The 23432-nt window shown below is 39.4% G+C and overlaps 1 protein-coding gene across 3 annotated transcripts in view; it reads right to left on the bottom strand.

Annotated features, from left to right (window-relative positions):
* gria4a (glutamate receptor, ionotropic, AMPA 4a) overlaps positions 1-23432 on the bottom strand; it is a 208795-nt gene that overhangs the window by 87634 nt on the left and 97729 nt on the right. For all 3 annotated transcript variants that reach the window (XR_005993051.1, XM_041808361.1, XM_041808368.1), the window contains exons 4-8: positions 17965-18017; positions 17629-17760; positions 12941-12994; positions 11910-12068; positions 2210-2377 (exon numbers count right to left, since the gene is read on the bottom strand). Coding sequence is in view for 2 of the 3 variants with exons in the window: in XM_041808361.1 (XP_041664295.1) it covers positions 2210-2377; positions 11910-12068; positions 12941-12994; positions 17629-17760; positions 17965-18017 (566 nt within the window). In the remaining variant the exon portion in view is untranslated. The remainder of the gene's footprint in view (positions 1-2209; positions 2378-11909; positions 12069-12940; positions 12995-17628; positions 17761-17964; positions 18018-23432) is intronic.

Below are 23432 nucleotides of genomic sequence, written 5' to 3'. Positions count from 1 at the left end.
ACTTGGCTTTTATTTAAAGAAGGCGTGTGTTTAATAGTAGAAACAGCTGAGTTGAACTTGAAAAAAAAAAACTCTTTCGCAGTCGATAGAGGTTGTGATTGTGACATTGCAAAAGTCAGTAATCTTCCTCGGATTGCTGACAGGTTGATCACAGCTCCTGTGCTACACATGTAAACGTGTTCTTAGGCAAAACATTTGACCCCGAGCTGCTCCTGAGTGGCATAAAGAATGGTGTGTAAATGTGTATGAATTGCACTGTTTATGTACCATTATCTGCTAACAGTGTACGAATGTGGTCTGAATGTTTCAATGTGTCATGAAGTGTAAAAAATACTTTAAGTCCCAAAACACAAGTGGTATGTAAGTACAGTCCATGTTTTTAATCAATAAGATTATCATCACTAGAACATCTTATTTGGATCAAAGAGCCATTCTTTAGCTGCTAATTATAAATAATAGTTGCCTCTCTTTCATTATCATCCTTGCTGCTAATGCTAATATTGCATTGCACTTTTTTCTGTCAGTCATGGTTGTTATTGCTAGTTCTTCACATATGGCTGTCGTCATTAGCTCTTTCATTTTCAGTCAGCTCTTAACGTTTTAACATTTTGAACAGGAATGAGGAATTTCAAACTGAATTCACCTTTTTATACCCAAATTTAAGCTGGCTCACTGGGCTTCTCTGAGAAGTCAGAAATAAATCAGGCATAACATTCAACCACTAAAACTCATTTTTCTTTTCAGTAATATAAATAACTATAATCTGACATATTAATCAAGAAATATTAATGTGCTTCACTGTTTTTTCAGTTTTTTTGTAAATCAGTAAATTTGAAAATTCATGGATAACAGTAATAATCATATTTCAGCATTAAAAATATCATTATCGGTTAAAGAGCTTCTACATATTGGGGTATTAACCACTGCAGAAACATAAGAAGTGATTTTGGTAATCACCAATGCTGTTAATTTAGGACAGCTGTGGCATAAACCTTACTTTGGGTGGTGGTCTAATAAATTTGTTGTTGTCAATTTGCCCTGTATATACCAGTGCAACCTATATATCAGTATAAAATTCTGTTATTAGCCAGAGCGCAGCAACCGGCATCATGCATTGCATGTGATTTGATGCAATTTGAAATTTGCCCCAGTTTGTTGTGTACCACAAGCAGCCACTTCCCTGCTCACAACTTGCAGGGATACAGCGTAACTTGGACCTGGCTGTCAGCACCACTTTTTAACAGCTTTTCTTCCTTATTTATTTATGAACCTGAATTTTAAGTGAAGGATATACTCTGTTCAGTTGATAAATCTAGTGGAGTCCTGGTCTGATTGAAAAGACTCCTCCATTAAAGAGAACAAGTGCATTGCAAGTGAGCATTGCAGTTTGAGGGTTGGTACATCGCATAATATGTGATATATTATATCAGTGTAGGCTGAGAGTTTAGCTCCATAAAATACAAGTATGTGAGCAGGACTGAAAACTCCACAAAAAATATAGACGGTACAAAAAAAGAACCAAAAAAAAAAAAAAAAAAAAAACAAACAAAAAAAACTTTCCAGAAACTGCATATTGAGGACTTTGCTGAATATAATGGCATTCCTGATGCAGGAAGACAATTTAATTTGTTTTTCTACGAGAGACCCCCCAAAATACAGACTAAATCTTAAAAACAGGAACAATATAAAATCTGGGGTTTAGGGTAAAAGGGTTAATAAATTGCCCAGTGTATTAAAATGAAAGCAAAGAATATGATATGTTTCATCCACATGCATTGATTCTTAATCCCCAAACTTGTATTAGGCCAAGCTTTTATTTGTGTGAATCTGATAGGCTGATTTAGTGAGTCTGACTGAATCTGAAAATCCTTAAGAGTAGGATAGATAGTGTTAATAGGTTAGTGTCCACGGCATATGGTAACCCGGGTACCTGAAAATAAGTTAAGGTAAATCATAACAGCACCACCTTAAGTATAGAAACAACGTTGTGTTTAACAGTAAGGGGGGCTTAGATAGAACTTTAAAGTACTTACACGTAGGCATGGATATTTCTGGAACATTCTCACTCTTTTCATGCCAGCTATTTGAAAATATTGGCTGCATATTTTCTTGTGTTTATGTGTCTGCATGTACAAGTATTTGTGAATATCTTTCCAGGAATTTGACAATCTGTCTGCTCTAAACATTACGACACCGAACTTGTGCCAACCTGTTTGAGAGCACGCTCCATATCTATCCCTTGGTTCCAGGGAGCAGCTGGATTGGCCAGGCAGTCACCAGCGTTCCCACGACGACTGATGTCAATTTTCTGACGGCGAAGGGTGCGAAAGGCCTCGGCCATCACAAGGACGCCATCATATGTTAGAGATGAGGTATACTAAAGAAAAGAGAGAAAGAGGAATTGAAATATGTCATTTGACTTATTTTTGAACTGTGATTGACAGGAAAATACAGTGCTGTGAGAAATAAGTTTTGCCCTCTTTCTTCTGTCTTTTTCTTTTCTGCCACACTTAAAAGATTTAGATCATCAAACAAATTTTAATATTAGACAAAGATAACCTGACTAAAAACAACATACAATTTTCAAATGAAGATTCCATTTATTAAGGGAAAAAAGCAATCCAAACCCTCCTGGCCGTACGTGAATGAGTAATTTCCCCCCCTTTTGCTCAGTCATAAATTAACTAAAATTATATATATATATATATATATATATATATATATATCACAACATCCTGCCTCTGGAGTCCCACTGGCCAAAAAGGCCCGACAGGACTCCTTCTTCAGCTTGACGGCATCTCTCACGCCAGTGTCCACCAGCGGGTTCGAGGGTTACCGCCACAACAGACACCGACCACCTTACGGCCACAGCTCCTATCAGCCGCCTTGACAATAAATGCATGGAACATGGCCCACTCGGACTCAATGTCCCCTGCCTCCCCTGGAACGTGGTTGAAGCTCTGTGAGGTGAGAGGGGACTCTGCCAGATGTTCCATGCAGACCCTCACAATACGTTTGGGCCTGCCAGGTCTGATTGGCATCCTCCCCCACCAGTGGAGCCAACTCACCACCAGGTGGTGAGCAGTTGACAGCTCTGCCCCTCTCTTCACCGGAGTGTCCAGAACATGTGGCCACAAGTCCGATGATACGACTACAAAGTCGATCATCAAGCTGTAACCTAGGGTGTCCTGGTGCCAAGTGCACATGTGGACACCCTTATGCCTGAACATGGTGTTCATTTTGGACAATCCATGATGAGCACAGAAGTCCAATAACAAAACACCACTCGGGTTCAGATTGGGGGGGGCATGCATCCCAATCACCCCCTTCCACGTCTCACTGTCATTGCCCATGTGAGCATTCAAGTCTCCCAGCAGTTTGTGAGTCCCCATAAGGAGTGCTCTCCAGCACCCCCCTCCAGCGACTCCAAAAAGGGTGGGTACTCTGTGCTGCTGTTTGGTGCGTAAGCACAAACAACAGTCAGGACCCGTCTCCCCACTGGAAGGCAGAGGGAGGCTACCCTCTCGTCCACAGGGGTAAACCCCAATGTACAGGCTGTGAGTCGGGGGTCAATCAGTATGCCCACACCTGCTCGGTGCCTCTCACCAAGGGCAACTTCACAGTGGAAAAGAGTCCAACCCCTCTCAAGAAGATTGGTACCAGAGCCTTGAAGCCTTTGAATAAACACACTGGTAGACTGAGAGGTGTGGCTAATAAAATCTTTTACTGTAAAATGTCTCCATAGCTATGTCAGCTTGGGCAGTTAAGCTATAGTAAAAAGCAAAAACTTTACTGAATTCTTCTGAAATGTTTCTTTAAAGCTTTGGTGAGGAGTTTTTGCTGGCTACAATACCTACTAATATGTTTTAGGCCTCTATCACCCACAAAAGCAAACAAAAACAAGCTGTCCTACATCTGTGTGCATCTTTTAATGCCCAAACATTGCCTAGTAAGTTTAACATGAAGTAATATTGCAAAGCTTCACATTAACAGAGCAAATTGCCATATTCAAAGAAAACAGGGGCACATTTTTCTGCAGAAGTCAGTACTTTTGCATGTGCATGTAGAACAAGACTAGAGAGGTAAAGGTACTGCTTTGACCACAGGGTGAACCAAAGTCAAGGACAAGTAAGAGCAAATATGCAAAAGTGACAGAGCTATATCAGAAACCCAGTATGACTTCTACTTAAATGGGAACCAGTTTAGTCCCAAAAACATCTGTATTACTGTAACAACCCATCTCAACCTCATATAAACCAACTTCAGCAGTATGTAAACATGCTGACCTGTGCCTCAGTATATCTCACCACCCTGACTTTTATTTGACTTCCACCATTACCACCAGTGAGCATCAATCAACAGCACTGTAAATGTAGAACCTCTGTAAAAGTGCCACTTTCACCATGGTTAAAACAACCTTAGAGTCTTTAAATACAGTCATGAGGCCCTTACAATGACATTTAAACTCTGTAAATCATTCTGTAAAGCCATCTACATAGTTATGGACCGACTGAAGTTTTAAAGGACTTCTTGGAGTGTTTTCATTCGTTAATTTATAAAATAGGCAGCACACTTTAGTGAGGAAATAGAGAAAATTTAAAGAAAAAAAAATTATTAGCAAGTAAGAAAAAAAGAGCAAGAGATTATCTGTCTAGCTACTAAAAGTTCTGACAATCTTGACGGCTTGTTTGACAAATTAATTATAGGTAAGACTCAGCACAGCGGGAAACAGCACCACACACTCTGCTGCAACAAACCCACCCAGCTCACACACGGACACACACAGCGCCATGCACACTGAGGCAGTCAAACACACAGCAGACTGCTTTCACATCACTGCGGAGACAAACGGAGAGATGAAAATGGGAGGAAAGAGGGGAGTCAGCAGACAGTCTGCCGTATTCTCCACGCCTCTGCAGGTAGTTTTCTCTCTCACCGACACCCCTTGATTTGGATCCCAAAAGGCGCGTTTGGGAAGGCTGCACAACCATGTCATCCTCCTTTCATCTTTCCTCTTTGAAACTAAAGAAGCCTTTAGGCATGCAACTGGCAGATGATGACTATTGAATTCAAATCAAGGAGAAAATATCAACAAAAGTGAGCCAACTAGCGTACAGTCTTCTGTCTCTGTCAGAGGCAGGACATAAAAACCTTGAGGACATAAAGAAAGCTGTATTGGCTTTTATGAACTTCAAACTGTGGAACATTTTTCAAGAATCAGTTCATCCCTCTAAGTTTGGCTAAATCCACAAAGCTACAGAGACTCCCCTTTTAAATGGTGCTGCAGGATCCCTCATCCCTCATATCCTGATTTCCTTTGACTGCTCCGTTATACAGTCAAAGAACAGATTTATAAATGATGGAAATAAATGTAAGTGGATGGGCTATGGTTAATACATAAATTAATGTTTATAAAAGTCTTTACAAGTACATTTACCCCATTCAAGACACAATCCCATTCCAAAAAGTATTTTCAAATACTTTATGCACAATAGGACTTGAGAAACTAAGGCATTGTTCCATTTCATGAAAAATATTAGCTCATTTTCAATTTGAGGGCAGCAACACATCTCAAATAAGTAGGGATGGGCTAACAAGAGGCTGGAAAAATAATTGGAGCATTTTGCTGGAGGAGCATTTTGCAGCTAATTTCATTAATTTGCAACAGGTCAGTAACATGACTGGGTATAAAAGGAGTATATTAGAGAGGAAAAGTCTTTCAGAAGTAAAGGTGGGCAGAGGTCCAAATATCTGCACAAAACTGGGTCTAAGATTGTGGAACAATTTCAGAAAAATTCTCTAATGTAATGCTCGCTACCATCTACAGCACGTAATATCATGAAGAGATTCAGAGAATCCACAAATTTAGGTTAAAGCTGTATCATGCAAAGAATAAGCCATATGGGAACACAATCCAGAAAGGCAAAATGAGGCAAAATAGAAAACTGTTCTGTGGTCAGATAAATCAAAATTTGAAATTCTCTGTGAAAACCACTTCCATCATGTCCTGTGTGCTAAGGAAGAGAGGGAGCATCCAGCTTGTTATCAGTGCACAGTTCAAAATCCTGCATCTCTGGTGATACGGGGTTGCATTAGTGCTTATGGTGTGGGCAGTTTACACATCTGGATAGGCACTATTAATGCTGAAAAGTATGTACAGGTTTTAGAGCAGCATATGCTACCATTGTGACATCTATTTCAGGAAAGGCCTTGTATATTTCAGCAAGACAACATAAAGCCACATACCACATCCATCACAACAGCATGGCTTTGCACTAGAAGAGTCCAGGTGCTGAACTGGCCTGCCTGCAGTCCAGAACTTTCACTAATACAGCAGCTAGAATCCTACATCAGACAAGGGGATAACATTCTTCTCCCAAAACCCAACGACTGGTCTCCTCACTTTCCAAACATTTATCAACTGTTTTAAAGAAGAGGGGATCCAACACAATATTAAACATGGCCCTGTCCATACTTTTTTGAGATGTGTTGCTGCCAACAAATTAGAAAAGAACTAATATTTTTAATGAAATTTTAAAATGTCTCAGTTTCAACATCTAATGTGTTTGTGTTCTATAGTGGATAAAATATGGGTTTATTAGATTGACAGATCAATGCATTCTGCATTTATTTAGCTTTTTTGTTTAATTGGGTTGTGTTTGGTGAGAAGTATCTGAACACTTAACCTTTCATCTACTTCCATTATCAATATATGATGCACAGAATGCTTTTGTTGAGTCAAAATGCTTTTTGTAACTGGAAAGTAATTTCTTTTAGCCAGTCAATTGTAGTTTTACCCACACTTCTAGGCCACGAGAACCAAACAACACAATGAGGAAACTTATTTCATTAATATTTTGGCCTTTAGTTGCTGTAGATAAGCTTTTATCTGATCCATGCAAGTGGGGCTGTGATTGTAAGATAAGTAGCCATCACATGATACTCATACTCTGGTAGTAAGCGTGGCAGCTGCTGGTATTCAATAAATATTTATCCGTAATTTAGTCCCGTCTGTGGTACTGAAACAACTTGCAAAATGCAAAAATCCAAGATGGCGGGCTCTCCCTGTGTATAAATAAAAGGCCTATTCTAAGTTAATAATAAAACAATGCTATATATTCATGTGACTCAGCACAAATTTGGATAGGCTTACATATAAATATTGTTTCATTTAACCAAGTTTGTGCTGCTAAATGCTACTAGGCTAAATCTTGCACACTACACTTTGAAACCAGTATGGAAGTGCAAAAAACTGTAATTCCTCAAGTGTCCACTTGAAGCTGGAAGTCATGCGCTGTCATGATAAAATCCTGCTGTTTTACAGCTGAAATGAACATGTTTACAGCCTTGTTCATAACAGGATTTTGGACAAATAGTTGATGTCGTTATGGGTGCACACTATACAGTGGATGACATTTTTTTTAATGAGTTGTCAGTTTTGATTTTAAGTTATTAACGGCTGATATGACTGCAGGCCGGTAGATTGTAGATGTTTGTCAAAAGGCTTTAGACCCATCTCAACTCCATCTCTTTGTCTGTTTTGTTCTAAAGTTAGTCTGAGACAGCAACTTCAATGCTCGTCTTCATAAGCCCTCTACGGTTGCCAAATAACTGATGCCAATCAGACTGTGTCCATTATTATGTACAGTATTTTAGTCAGACTTGATCAAGGATCACAGTGTTGTCTAGTAATACACATAGAAATAACATCAATATAATGGCCTCCCACTGGGTAAAAAATAGTGGTTTTCCATCTTTCTCTACTGTTGTAGTTTTTAAGTTTTTTAAGCATATTTACTGGAACAAAACCAATTTGTCTGAATTGAAGGTTTGTTGATTACTGCAGTGCATTTAAAGTTGTTGCCTTTTATCTTATATGAAAACTATTTGCAGCTAATTCAAATCCCAGTGCCAAGACTGCTAATACTATAATCTTCTTTGTAATCATTTTATTAAATAAGGAGAGACATAATAGTGTATGTGTGAGATAGGGTTTATAACTTACTGGAATCAGATAGATTTTGCTGTCATTATTCTTGTTAAATGACAAAAGACTCTGTCACGTTGTCACTTTGCCTAAAACCAATTTGGATCCACTTTTAACTTAAAAATGAGATCCACGTCAGTGTCTCGCCAACATTAACAAATTGAAGAAATACTGAAATGGCAGCCCAGCTATCTTAGAAATGTGCTTACACACTTATTTCAAACTTATTTCATTTAGCAGTTTGGTAACTGTGAGAAAAAGTAAGTGCATAAATCCCCAAAGAGGTTGTTTCCCTGAGAACATATGTTTGATCAAAAGTATTCTGGCAGAATTTGGATGAAGTTAATATATTACTTTGCCAGGTCAGTGATCATTTCCATTACATTTCAATGAACTCTGGAGGCAAAGCAGCTGAGAATCATTGGTTTAAGAGATTTTGATTGATGGCTAACCAGCAAAACGAAAAATCCAGTCTCCAGTGCAGAAGGGACAAACCCCAGTGGTGCTTTCCTCCCACACATGATTAGACTGGGGTTCTATTTGGCCTCAGGCTACGAGCTGGCCCAAGGCTAAGCGAGCTCAGTTTTTCACACAGCACCAATTAGCCCGGAGCAATTTGGAGATTTGTGGTTTTCTGTTTTTGCGATAAAATCAATAAAATGATATCCTTGTTAGCAAAAAACAGATCATTTAGCTGTCAAAAAACATGTTAAAAAGTTTTGGACATGTCAGAAGCTTCATTTTTTTAATCTACTGTGTCTATCTGCCATCCAGATGCATAATAAGTTTGCCTCCATTAACACACCAGCATCTGTGTGAAAGATGAGGGTCAATTGATGCAGCCGACATCCACTAATGAGATTTCATCAGGTCAATCTGAAGATGATGATTAGCCAATTAATTTAGTCCTTGGGTGACAAATGACATTCTGATAGTGAAGGAAAATCACCATCAATATCTGTTTGCAGCCTTGGTAAAGTCAGACACAGCATCACCTTTTTTTTCCAGATACAGCACCACACCACGCATGTGATAATGAGCCTAAGAGAAAGGGGGAAGACAGCTACAGTATGATGTATATTTAATAGGTAGGTGGACATATTTCTTGCTAATGTATGCACAAATCAAACAAATCTGGCTACAGGTCAGCTTCTAGTCAATAGAGGTGTGAGGAGGAGGGAGGAGAGAAGGACGCTGATATAGACAAAGAGGAAAAGAGGGTAGAGACTAAATGGAGACAAAGTGACAGAAAGAGGCAGAGGTGGAAAAACATTGTTATGATGGTGAGTGGACAAAAGAGGAGAATTACACTGAAAAACTGCCTTCGTTATACAATCTTAAACACTATGAAACAGAGTCAACAAAGGCCTTATGCATCAGATTGTAGTTGATTCTCCTCTCAGACATTCTGATACCACACACTAATCAGATATGCTCCTGCACCAGATGCACCATGTTGCCCTTTAAATGAGTCAAATGCAGCATATCATCCTGACACTGGTAACCTGCATGGATGGACAATTTTTTTCTGCTTCTGTGGTGATCCTCAGGTACAAAGAACAATTTGTATACAAGTGTTCAATATATAGTATGGGAAGATTTTGCTTTTGATTTCCTGAAGTAGGTAGCAGCAGTAGAAAAGACATTGTAATTTTATCTCTAGGCCCTCTTACACAAGCACTCTGCTTAAAAAATCTAGGCATGATCCAGGTATGATGAGAAAACAAATCTCAGAATCAACTAATGAGATTTCAGGTGGAATTTTTCCAACCAACAGCCAAGTACTGCTGCCAGTAATGAGAATGTGTCTACATGAACAATCCCCCACTTAGATGGTCATGTTTCAAAGTAAAATATAGGACTATATCAGTATTATATATATGATTGTCTGGAAACTGTCTGGAAATTATCTAGAGTTCATGTATAAACTAGAAAAGCACTCAGAGAGTGCAGAACTCCACCACTGGCCCTATCTCCCAGTAGTAAAGAATCCTTTAAAAACATTCCTGGATCCAGACGGTGATCCGGATCACTCCCAGAATCTAATTCACCGATTACTCCCTCCCTGGTGGGGTGGAGACATGGTAAGGCAAAGCATTGGCTTCACTACGTGTGGACTGTCATGGCAGAAGCACCCATGGTCTCACCAGACGACTGAAAGTCATGGCAGAGGGGAAATATTCCTCTATTCCTCCCAGCATTGTGAGTATTCTCACCACAATTCCCTGTCTTTCTCTCTGTTACGCTCCAACTTGTCTCCTCGACCAGGCGTGCGTCTTTCAAACTCTATTAACTCCAAAACTTTGAATAGAAACACACCAAGAAATGCTGCTGGGATTGATGTTACTCATGTCCGCCATCTCCTGGTGTAAAGTGGTTACAGCGCAGACCTCCGCCATTAGCCCTATTTCCCAATAGTAAAGAATCCTTTAAAAAATTCCTGAATCCAGATGGGGATATGGATAACTCCCTAAATCTAATCAGTTCTTCTTTATGCCATGTGTGACATTTGAAAATTTCATGAAAATCCATCCATGACTTTTTGAGTTATGTTGCTAACAAACTAACAAACGAACAAACCCACCCGATCACATAACCTCCTTAGTGGACTTAATGACAGACTGTTTAAAACAGTGTTACTCAACCCTGCTCAATCAAAGAGCCTAATTGTTTAAAAATACCATTGTAAGAGCCACAATAAGTGGTGAAAAAGTGGTGGAAAAAATGGGTAAAAGTGGCAATTGAAATAAGTTAAAACTGGCAAAAAAAAGTCGAAAAGTGGCAAAAAAGTGACTAAAATTGATGATTAGGGAGAAAATTAGCATAAATTGGCCAAAACTAGGGAAAAAGTGACAAAAATGGGGAAAATAAGTGTCAGAAATGGATGAGACGTGACAAAAAACTGACTTATAGGTGGCAAAAATGTCGCAAAAAATGAATGAAAAGTGACTAAAATGGGCAAAAAGCTGGGAAAACAGGCGAAAAGCCACAAAGAATGGCAAAAATGGGCAATCATGGGGGACAAAAGTAGCATTTAATGGCAAAAGGCAGCTTAAATGGGCAAACATGGTTAAAGGGGAAAAATTGCAAATAGCAACGAGCAGAATAAAAGAGGCAAAAACTGGATAAAAGTGGCAAAAATTGATGAAAAATGGCAACAGAGGGAAAAATGGGCAAAAAAAAAACTGCAAATAATGGCAATGGAATATACAGACATAAAAGAAAGTTGATAATCAAGTTTGAGAGTTAGAGCCTTCTGTATAAGTGTGGGAAAGAAACTGGTCAATGTGATGGCAATGAGTAATTTCTGAGGTCAAAGTTTCTCTGTTTTAAGGTTTTCTGGGGGAATAATATTTCAAATCAAGACATAAAAGAGCCACAAATCATCATAAAAGAGCTACATGTGGCTCAAGAACCACGCGTTAAGTATCACTGGTTTAAAACATGGAAACAGTTTCAGTGATAGTTAATAGATAAAATGAGTATTGAAGCAAGAAACAAAGTGGTTTGAAAGTTAAAGTTCCAAGTAAATTGTAACTTGAATCATGCACTATCTCGGTAAATTAGATAGTAACTAGTAACTCTAACAAGATACTAATTATCAGTTACTTGCCCATCGGTGGTAGCAGGCAATGAGTTGGAGCTGAGGCAGACCTTAAGACGCACTGAGTCACATCAGCTAAGTCCCAAACTATGAATCACTCTAAGGTAGCCAGGCTGCAAAGCGTTGATTATAGCTGTCAAAACAGTAATGTTAATGGGACTTTTTTAGTCAGCCTCCTGTTGATGCTTATAAAACTGCAACTTCTGCATTGGCTTTATTTTCCAGTACTTGTGGTTGTAGGGTTTGGATCGAAAGGAGGATTTTGTATCAGAGTTTCCCCTCTGCATAATATGGTACGGGACAGAACATTGTTCTCACCTTAGGTGGGCTTTCAGATCCGGGGTACTCTCTCTGATCCAGTTTGTTCCAGCGCTGCATCAGTTTGATAACGATAGCTCTGCTGAAGTCCACCAACTGGAAACCAGTCACATTTGCCCCTCCATGCATGAACCTCTCTAGAGATATGTCCTTAAAACCCTGACAAAGACAGACATATGACACAGATGGAAAGAAAAGGTCAAAGAAGGCTATGAGGCATTAAAGAAAGTTCCCAAAGTCGTTACAGGAAGCAGACTACAAAACCCTTGCACAGAATTTGCACTGATGAATCACTCTCCTCATTCTCTAACAGTTTACCTGATTATTTATAACCATACTCAATATGGAGTGGCTTCCACAGCTGAGAGTGTGACTTCATGCAGAGTGTCACTTTGTAGTGAAGTGTTGGTGGAGAGGGATCCATTTGGGAACGGGCCAGAGACAGAGACAGAGCGTGCAGACTTGTGAGGGTTATCCTAGGTTGATGGATGCTAATTGCTGAAAGCACTGAAAGCCTATCTAACTTGACCCAAGCTCACAAGCCCCTTTATCACCATCCCAGAGAGAAATGCATTGGAACAGATTTAGGGATTAAGGTTAAAACAATGTGAAATTTACAGATATGAGTTTGAGCAGCTTCCTGGTGCTCTTGCATTGTCGAGAAGACATCAATGTTAATACTGTAATTCTTAAGAAACAGAAAATGGCACCTTGGAAAGAGTAAGAAAATCAATGTAAAACTGGCAAGCATGGCTGTTTTTTCTGGTTATAAGTCCAAAAAAGGAACAACACTGGGACAAGCTGAACGCCAAAGTAATGTTGAGTAAAACATGTCTCATTATGTCGGCCTTAAAGATGTGGACATTGATTAGCCCTAAATGTCTTTTCTGTCTGTTTGCCCTTATAACATTCAGTATATTCTCTCTGGCATACTAAAAATGAATAATCCCCAAGGCATTCAAACATCACACTTAATTTCTGCTTAAAACCTCAAAATAACTGCCAAAGTCATTGCTATTAGGAAATCTCACCAGATTTGCGATGATGTAATGGTAACCTTTCACATGTTTCCCAACACTGACAGCCTGGAGAGAAAAAAAACACAGAGGAAAAAACAGGGTTATATGGTGTAGGAGAGAAAGGCAGGCTCTAGTTTTAGTTTTATGCTGATTAAATGTTAAGTAAGTAATGAGCCTGTGAGAACTTTACTTGTCCTCATTTCATGCTGGCTCAGACTCTGCAGACACATTCAGAGTTTGTGCTGTTGGGCTGAGGCGTGCTGTTGACCTGTCTGGTCATACTTAACTAATAAGAACCCTGCATCATGTAAGAAGGATGCTCTACTAATAACATTAAGGAGGTGTCTATATCTAAAAATGACAGGTTGAGCAGCAAAAGCGACACATTTCCTGCAATGATAACATTTACTTTTTGCCTGAGGAAGATAAGGTTTTAGGAATTAAAATGTCGGCTGTATAAACTTGCCAACTACATCAACAAAGGCTGAAAAAATGTCTCTATATATGAAATATAGGAAAAATGGCCACTGATAACTTTGAATAATGGATATATTCTTCAGTGGCTAATGCATTATTCTCCTGGGGGCTGAAATTTAACAGATGACTGGAATGTTAGTTTGCTAGCTAGATGCTAACATATAATTAGGGAGGGAGACCATTCATTTTTTTAGATAATGATACCCTTATCAATACTCCTTAATGATTTGAGTCCTTATCAGTTCCACATCAATCATTTTCTATTGTTTGTTGGAAAGGAAAGTGCCTATATATTTTAAACAGAATTGTTATAAGCTGAGCAGTGCTTGAGTTAGACAGTAAAAGAAGGTCATTGTTCCATCTGTTTTGCTGTGATGCTGCTACACCTTGATTGTAGTCCACCTGTGGTAAATTAAACTGATTGGATGTGATTTAGAAAGGCACACACCTCTCTATAGAAGGCCTCACAGCTGACAGTACATATCAGAGCAAAAACCAAGCCATAAAGTCAAAGGAACTGCCTGTAGAGCTAAGAGACAGGATAAGGCACAGATCTGAGGGAGGCTACGAAAAAGTCCTGCTGCACTGAAGGTTTCCAAGAACACAGTGGCCTCCATAATCCTCAAATGGAATAAGTTTAGCTCAAACAGGACTCTTCCAAGAGCTGGTAGCCCTACCAAACTGAGCAATCGGGGGAGAAGGGCTGTAGTAAGAGAGGTGAACAAGAACCAGATGGTCATTCTGACTGAGCCCGATAGATCATGTGTGAAGATGGAACAAATTTCCAGAAGGACAACCATCACTGCAGCCTTCAACTGATCTGGGGCTTATGTCAAAGTGGCTAGATGGACAACTCTCCTCAGTGAAAAACATGAAAGTCTGCTTTGAGTTTGCAAAAAGCACCAGGAGGACTCTCAGACTCGGAGAAACAAGATTCTATGGTCTGATGAAACCAAGATTGAACTGCCTCAATTCTAAACTTTACATCTGGAGGAAACTAGGCACTGCTCATCACCTTTCCAATATTGTACCAACAGTGAAGCATGGTGCCGGCAGCATCATGCTGTGGGGGTGTTTTTCAGCAGCAAGGACTAAAAGACTGGTCAGGGTTGCGTGAAAGCAAAATGGGGCAAAGTACAGAGACATCCTCAATGAAAACTTGTTCCACAGTGCTCAGGACCTCAGACTGGGCCAAAGGTTCACCTATGAACATGATAATAACACTAAGCAGACAGCCAAGACAACACAGGAGGGACATCTGTGAATGTCCTAGAGTGGCCCAGCTAGAGCCCTGATTTGAACCCTATCTATCATCTCGTGAGAGAGACATAATTGGATGTCCACTGATGGTACCCATCAAACCAGACTGAGGTTAAGAGGATTTGCAATGAAGAAAAAGCAAAAAATGTACTGTTTAATGGAAATTGAATTAACAGGTTATCAGAATTGGAATTGTGACTGGTGCAACTGATGAAAAATTGTGTTTGACTTGACAAGATTAAGTTAAATATATCATTCCTAAGTAATAAGATGACAAGTTTGATTTTTAGCATCCCTTCATTTATAGTCCTACAGTTGTGTCATCGGTGAAAGGTCAATGGTTTGAAAGGATTTAGTCCCAATGATCAACAAATGAGGGAGGCTTGACATGGCATGTGTGTCTCATTTGAATGAATAGATGAGGGTGCTACAGTACTTGGGCTGTCAAAAAAACATTTAGAGATGTTACATGCTTTCTTGTAACTGTAGGGTTTGGTTGCAGCTTTAGGGTCAATCAACATGTAAACTATCTGTTGTGAGTTATGTGAAGAATAATTGTATAAGAATGTCAATCTTTTCTTCCCCTGCTATCCATTTCTATCAGCTTCCACTTGATTTATCTCATGTGAAATATTCAAAAATAGGTTTCTATTTTTCAGCTTTACCTTTAATACCAGTTTATTTAACCAACAATAGTTGTTGACTTTTTTTCTGTGACCTCAACACCTTTTCTTTTCCAGTTAATGCACAGTCAATAGCTATTACCTCTGAGCAGAATTTATCACTGATTATCTGTCTGCTGTGTTTGTGTGAGATTACATGGCTGATGCATGCTGACAAAGTCGATACTGTTATCTTTCCTGGAATATGTAATTTTTTTGTGTCATGGTTGAGTTTGTACAAAGGATTAAAGAAAATCGAGCTCAGATCTCACTGTTGTGATGTCAACACAGGATAATTTTCAGGTTGAAATGGTGCATTAATCTTATTAATAAATTCTACGCTTTTCCTCTATCTCTCTTAACCTCCCATTTGAACAGATACCGACACAGACAGATGCCCACACTCACTCACCCACACCCACACAGATCGCAGCTGGCAAGGGCAGACAAACAGAGCAGTCTGTGTCTCAGAGCAGGGATGTTAGCCAGTGCCAGCAATGCAAAGCCCACTGTGATGAGAGTCTCAGTACAGACAAGAGAGAGAGTTTTTGTGTCCACTCGCTCACCAAAGAAGCCAATTAAGAAATTGTCAATGTGTCTGTGTTTGCAGCTTTATCGTTATGTATCTTACATGCTGGCGTATGCCTCTATTTCCTATACACTCATATATACAGATAAGCCAGCAGGCGTGTTTTAGTTGTGCATTACAGGTTTGTACATGTGTGTTTGGCTGTGTCACCGAATTTGTCAGATGTGAAGACAGATGATCAGATGTGATGACAGGTGGTGGAGGCAATGGGATGTTACACTGAAACCTAAGTCAAAGGGCACACACACATCTCTCTTATGCACTGACACACACATCTGCACCACCTGTCAGAGCTCTACCATGAGGCAAGACAGATAATCTAATGAACTTGGACAAGCATAAGGTGTCAGAATGTGTGCCTTCATATATCATATGTCTCTGAGTGTCTGTGTCGATGCGCTCAAAATCTGTGTAAGTCCAGTGTGATGTGCTTCCTTTCCTGAAGCCCTACACTGATGGAGCTGTTGGGGAAGTCACATTTCTCACTCCACTGTATGAACTCCAGGGAAAAGCTCAAATCTTGTTTACTTTCCAGATGTCAAAGAGGATAAGAGGAAATGTTTCAACAAGCTGAGTGAAACAAAACCGCAGGCAGACAGACACTTGTGGTATGATAAAAGAAAGAAAATGCAATATTATAATCTGATATTTTGTTTTGAATTATGGTTGTGGTTTGACAACACAAAATAAAAATAGCTCACTTTTTACAAGACTGCACAAAAGGAAGGGAGGGCCCAGCCAAATGGGGGGCCCATGGAAGTCAGCAAAATCATGATCCATATTTTATTTTTAACCTTAACAATAACCACTGTTATCAAAGCAACAAACATATTTTGTATTAACCATGCTGTAGTATAGTATAACCTTTTTCAATTTTAAAACTCTATTCTTAAAACAGAATTACTTTTTTTTTTTAGAATGTGGAAGGGCACATCGAACTAAGCCATTTGGAAATTAATGTCAGAGTTCATAGATAAGCCATACTTTCCCAAATGCCAGGATGCCAGAAAATAAAATAGAGTATTTAAACTTGCATATATAAATACAATCATGTATGTAGTGAACTGCCTCATATCTAACACCTGCCCTGTGACAGATGTTTCTCATATCAAAAAATAACTAAACTGAAATAGTCTGTCTTGTCTCATCTGATTTGAAGGTTGTATTAAAATTCATTTCAGTCTATTTCATAACCAGCCAAAAAATCTCCCTGCAGGAGCTTTAACTGACTTTTAATGTGGTAATAATATCAGTAACTGTAAGATTGTTACACCTCATTATAAATAGGGATGTGCCAATCTCATTGATTGCCATAAAACTATCATGCTACCTCCATTAAAACAGTATGTTATGGTCTAAAATGTTAAAATGTGTCCTTCAGGTTCAACATTAACATCAGATATCATCATGTATATATCATATATATCTTTTACTGTCCTGCACTAAGGGACTAAAGTGTAAAGAAATTCACAATTTTTGACACAAAAAACCCCATAAACAAGCCTCAAATGTTTGATTATTGCCTCACTAATTAGTCTATAATATTCATTCTTTTCAACCCCTCCCTCTAAAAGTTGCTGAATACACTGAATGCTAAACTTTGCTACTCTTCAGGCGTAAAACTGCAGCTTTACATGCCTGATTACTCTGCTGACTATAATGCTGCAGTTGTAACTCTATGTACTGCAGCGCTAGCATTAAACCAGCGTTACCTGTTCTAGGATGCTCTGTAGTCTCTCTGGCTCCAGGTCAATGACATATTTCCTTTCCTGGCGTCTGTCCAGGTCCTCTAAAAGTCGTCGATATGCAGCCTCATTAAAGCTCTCCACACAGATGGCGCTCACCTGTGTTAACATACATATGTGTATTTAACAGAAAATGTGTATTTACAATAAAAATACAAAGAGTGAGTAACAATAAGGTCATGAAGAACAATCACAAGCAGGATAAGAGGTGTGAAAACAGTAGTGCAATTATGTATGTGCATTTTTGGTCTGTTTCCATGAGTGTGTGCGTGTTTTATTTTGTGTGTGTGTATGTGATCTGACCTGCCATCCGTTCTGCCCCGCTCTCTCCATAATTGCCTGCAGTATTGCATAACCTAGACAACAGAGAGTAAAGGAAGGTAGAGAAAGAGGGAATTAATTCAGCTGAAGGTAGAAGCTGTGCTTTGGACACAGAAAATAATAGTCTGCAGATTTTTGCAGACAAAAAAGTAACACAGGTTTACCGCATTGTGTTTCTACTGTGGGTGTACATTTTAGTGGATTCATCAGCCCACCTCACTTTACAAAGCAACACTGATGACTTAAAGGTAAAAGCACTGGCACCCTGGAAGTCTTGTCTTGAACCGCACTTTATCAAACAAACCCACAGAGCTTATCCGAGCAAAGACTTGTGTGGCACAACAATAGATTCTGTCAGTTTCATTGTGAGGAAAACTGTTGATAGTGTTACTTTATTGAAATTAAACTTGTCTTTTCTCCTTGTACAGCTGTGAACTTTGATTCGAATGTAAGTCATCTGAGAAACACAGAGCCACTTATCATTTTTATTGCCTGGAACAAAACACCAGTCCTTTTTCTACAATATGATGGAGCACAGCTTTGAACTGGGCGATTGTGCCTCTCGACGTGATATTAAAGGAGTTTCAAACTTATTATGATGCTGTGAGCAGCAGGCGGTGACATGAGCACATGAATTACGGAGCACTATACATTGTAACGAGTTACACTAAACTGGGTAGAAAAAAGCATAAGATTGTGAGAGAAAACCTGATATCACAAAACAATTATAATGGGCATCATTCAAAAATATCTTTCCAAGATTTGTCTCTAGAAAGTCATGAAGCTGTTCTTAAATTGTGTAATTCTTTACACCTACTATGTTCTTAAAGTGATTAATGCCATGGAAGCTCTTGCATTTCTTCAAGACAATCTTTTGGCTTTTATGCCTTTTAATGGGATATGATGGTTGGAGTATGAAAGTGAGAAAAGAAAGAGTGGGGAATGACACACTGGAGAAGAGCCACAGGCACGCCTGAACAGGGTCCTCCTGCACCAAGGACAATCACCAATACGAATAAACACACATTACCAATTGGCCTCCCGACATCCTGCATGTTTTCTTTTATTTTCTTCTTAAGTAGCATAGAAACACAGCCACTCGATGCCCATATAAGGGCATGAGACTGCAGAAGTCACAAAAGGTAAATAGCAAAGTAAAGATAAGTCAGGAATGAGCAAATTACAATTTGAAAACCATTCATATTGGACGCTAGGTAAAAGAAATAGGTAGTTCTGAAGGGGATGTAGTGCTGCTTGAAATTTAACAGGATTTTATTTGTACTTTATGTTGTAATGCTGAGATACAAAATACAGAGCACTAACAGATGCACTGGATGATATCACTTGTTTAACAGCTGTGTGATCAGAAATGTTGCACACCACGCTCTCATCAGATGAGGATACACACCAGATGAAGCAAATCTGAGGGGGCATAAACACTTGGAAACAGGCAAGAGATTTTGATCATTTCCTAGACTTATCCGGAATTTATATGATTCCATGGCATGATGTAATGGGACAAATTTGTCCCCTTTGTGAAGGAAGCTGTCTAATGTTATGAATCAGTGTCCTTTTTAACATGTAATGTAAGTGTTTAGATTATACTCACAGTTCAAGGGGATATTTCAGCATTTTTGAAGTTGGGCCATATGAGGTAGTCAGCAGTAGTAGTGACATTTGCCTCCAGTGATTTCAGTGAGCGTTGCTCCTTTAAGAAGGACTCACTGGTTGTACTAGTCAGGAAGCTAGGCTATACAGCATTACAGATGGTGACAGTTTCTTCCTGGAATTGAGAGTTTTAGGTAAAAATGCACCACAAAACAATGTTGGCTCAAACATATGCACTACTGAAAACATTTGAAGCTTTTTCTTTTTTTTTTTTTTACCCAGACGGCTTTGGCTACCAGACATGATCTTGCAGAGCAAGATAGAGAAAAAACACAGAGGCTATCTGGGTATAAAATAAAATGCCTCAAACATTGTTGTCTGTGTGTACATTTGAGCCAGCATTATTTTATGGCCCATTCTTACCAAAAACTCATTGTTTCTGAAAAACAAACTTGAGCATCCTAGCTATTGCCTTATATGTTGCATGTCATTCTCATATGTCATCGTTCATTCTGTCTTTATATAGCTGTGTGCTGGACTTCCCAGCCTGAGAAGAGGAGAAGCATGAGTTACTTTATTATCAGTGTTACACCACCTTGCATATCATAGACAACTTGAGTAACTGATTATTTGGTTACTGTGATCAGTGAAAGGTATTATAGCCATAGGCATACAAGTATATAAAACATTAATTTTTTATCAATCTATATGAATGCTTTCAAGTGTTCTTAGATTTTGTTCTCACTTAAGAAAAAATAGGAATCCTCACAACAAAGTGCAGAATTGGATTCTAGAAAATAAAGATTGTCAGTGGAAGAGGTCAAATTGCCAACCTTATCTATCATTAATGAGCCATTGTTAGTGTACAACACTGGCTCTCAACCTAGGGTCCAGGATGCCTAAAAGTAGTGCCAAAGATCTCAGTGGGAACACAAGGCACACACATATGAACTAAAATTGTAATAGGATAGTGATAACACTCATAAAAAGGTTTTTACAAGGTCTCCTGGTAAGAAAATGTGTGGACAGAAGGTCAGAGAGACAGACAACCAAATGTATGGAGATATAAGAATTTTTTTTGCAATTCTAAACATACTTATTCTGGGCACAAATGGCCATGCCCCTGGGTTGCTTTCTACAGGTTTCATCAATGTATCAATTAAAACTGATGCTGACTTTAGACAGCAATGTATCAAATTATTTGTGTGGGTCTTAGTTTGTGTGGGGTGTGGGGACCCTTTTTTTTTAGATTCAAGTAGGGGGGGCTCCAAGGAAAAAAGGACAGGAAATTGCTTTTTTTTTTGCAAATTTGTCTGCAGCAGACGAGACACACCTGTCTTCAATCAGCTCATCCCCTCAGCATTAAAAAGCTTTACACTTCTTGCTTGTGTTTTTGCTTCTTGAAACTTTTTTGGATTCTTACCCCTGTTTCTCTTCGTTTAGGCCATTGTGGGCCTTGCTGCCTTTCCAGTGTTTTTCAGTCGTTTTTGTTTTTGAGTTTTAACAAGTCAGCTCGCTCCCTGTCTCCACCGCCTGCTTTTTTGTTGTGTCTAGGAGAATAAACTTTTTACCTTTTGCTATTGAGTCAGTCTTCTGCTTTTTGGGATCCTAGTTTAGCAGAACCTACCAGTGTTTATCATAAAATTTACTGCAAGCTCCATCAAACCTCCAAAAATGCTTTGAAAATGAACAGCAATAGTGCAAAAACACATTGTATATGTCTGAATTAAACATGTTTACATTAAAAAACATATATGAAAACAATGACTGTGGAATATTTAGGAGCCAGTCGACTGGACATGTTGCACAGGTGGCATCCTATCACAGTACCACGATGGAATTCACTGAGCTCCTGAGAGTGACCCATTCTTTCACAAATGTTTGTAGAAACAGTCTGCATGCCTAGGATCTTGATTTTATACACCTGTGGCCATGAAAGTGATTGGAACACCTGATTTCAATTATTTGGATGGGTGAGTGGACACTTTTGGCAATATAGTGTATATTCATATGTAAAGGGAGCCAAGCAAGCTTTTAACCCTCAGTAATCACAGTATGTGTGTTTATGTTTTAGTGTTTATCAATATGGTTTACATTGTATTTTATGTTATAGAAAAAGAGAAGTGTGTTTTTCACCTTTAAAGCCTCACAATTGGTGTAGAACATATGTGCTCAGTCTTTAGATGTGTGTGTGTTTATGTGTATCATCTGACTCATACTAATGTGATGCATGCACACATGCACATACTACAAGTAAATTTATGCACGTCTTGGTATGTGTTTGTATGCATTTCTCTCTGCGGACATAGCTCACTTGGAATGTGTGTGGTGTGTGATGTAGGTGTGTGTGTCTTAGTGTGTCAGCAGGCTGTCTGTGTAGCCGACCAGAGCAGAGAGCATAAAACAGATCACAGCGTTACTGCCCATTTTCCGGCACATTACCGGCAGCAGGGCCTGATGGGAGCTCATAATGAAGGTCCCTGCCTCGGCCAAGTCAAGGGTGAACACAGCCCAAACTCTCCCATCTATCCTCCGCTCCATTTCCCCCTCCTTTCACTCCTTCTCCCTCATGCCTTTAACCTCCTCCTCCTCTGTCTTATATATGCTACTGTATATCCCCAGAGGCTTTTCCCTGTCTGTACTTGTTCTCTGTAATCCCCCCTCTTCCTCCCTTCACTGCCTCTCATCTACCTCTATTTTCTGCCTTTTCCCTGTGTGTGTCCTTCTCCCTTTTTGTCCCACCTGTATTTCTTCACCAGCTCCCCTCTCCCCTCCTCTTTCTCACTCTCTGCTACCCCAGGGTACTCACTCAGACTACCTGCAGGGTGCTATTGGAAAAGGCCCCACACCAAAACCCTCACGCACGAACAGTGCATCCCTAACATGCTACTGTACCACTGTCTGGGGACTTTGCGTTATGGTTTGACCTGTGTTTCACTCCCTGTGGCAGGGAACTAGTGTTTGTGTGTGTGTGTTTGTGAGACACAGAGGGAGAGAGATAACGTGCTGAGCATTCCCATGACAGTGGTCAGGGAGGCTGGAGCCATCAGCTGTGCCTGCTCTACTTTCTTACGTGCACTGCATGATGGGACAGTTCAATTAAAGGCAGGTGAATGCTGCCTGAGTTGATGCCAAACCCAGGCTGAAAAGCACCAAATTACACCTCTTGTTTCTACAGCTGTATCCTTTTATCAGCAAAGTACAGAGTCAGCAGCACTGATTTTCTGCTTTTTCCTCAGTAAAACAAGGTTCATTTGGGAGTAACACTAAAGCCTGGTATTCTGCGGCAAAGAGACTTTTTAAAAAGATGATTACGACTCGCTGATACAATAATATTGTTCTCAGTGTGGCATTTCAGTATAAACTGAAATTAAGAGATAATTCTCAGGGAAAAATTATTTGGAAGCAGACTACTTTACAGTCTATTTTGATCACCCAGAAGCGAGTTTTTTATCTCAGTGCTGATAAGATGACACAGAGAGAGCTGCTGCTATCATCACAGTTAGTTAATCTTTTGCTCTTACATAAGGACACAATTCAGCTCTAGGCACAGTTTTTTGGACAGAAGTGGTACACTTTGAACTTACAGTATCGCAAAAATAAGTTATGGTTCATTTTGCATGCTTTCCCAAAACCCCACTTAGAACATTTTACTTTAGAAACCAACAAGGAGAGGAAATGTTTTAAAAAAGTAGAGCATGTGAGAGCAGTGGTTCCCAAATGGTGTGCTTCTGTGCACTAGTGGGTACGCACTGAAGCAAGTCTAGTGTGGGAATTTGTATAACAACCATATGTTGATACTGCACAACTACAGATACTGTAACAAGGAGCACAAAGAAGCC

This window comes from Cheilinus undulatus, linkage group 2 (genome assembly GCF_018320785.1).
Source record: "Cheilinus undulatus linkage group 2, ASM1832078v1, whole genome shotgun sequence".
In the NCBI taxonomy this organism is placed as follows: Eukaryota; Metazoa; Chordata; class Actinopteri; order Labriformes; family Labridae; genus Cheilinus; species Cheilinus undulatus.
The sequence above is the reverse complement of the archived record's forward strand: the minus strand, read 5'-3'. Positions and strand labels throughout refer to the sequence as shown.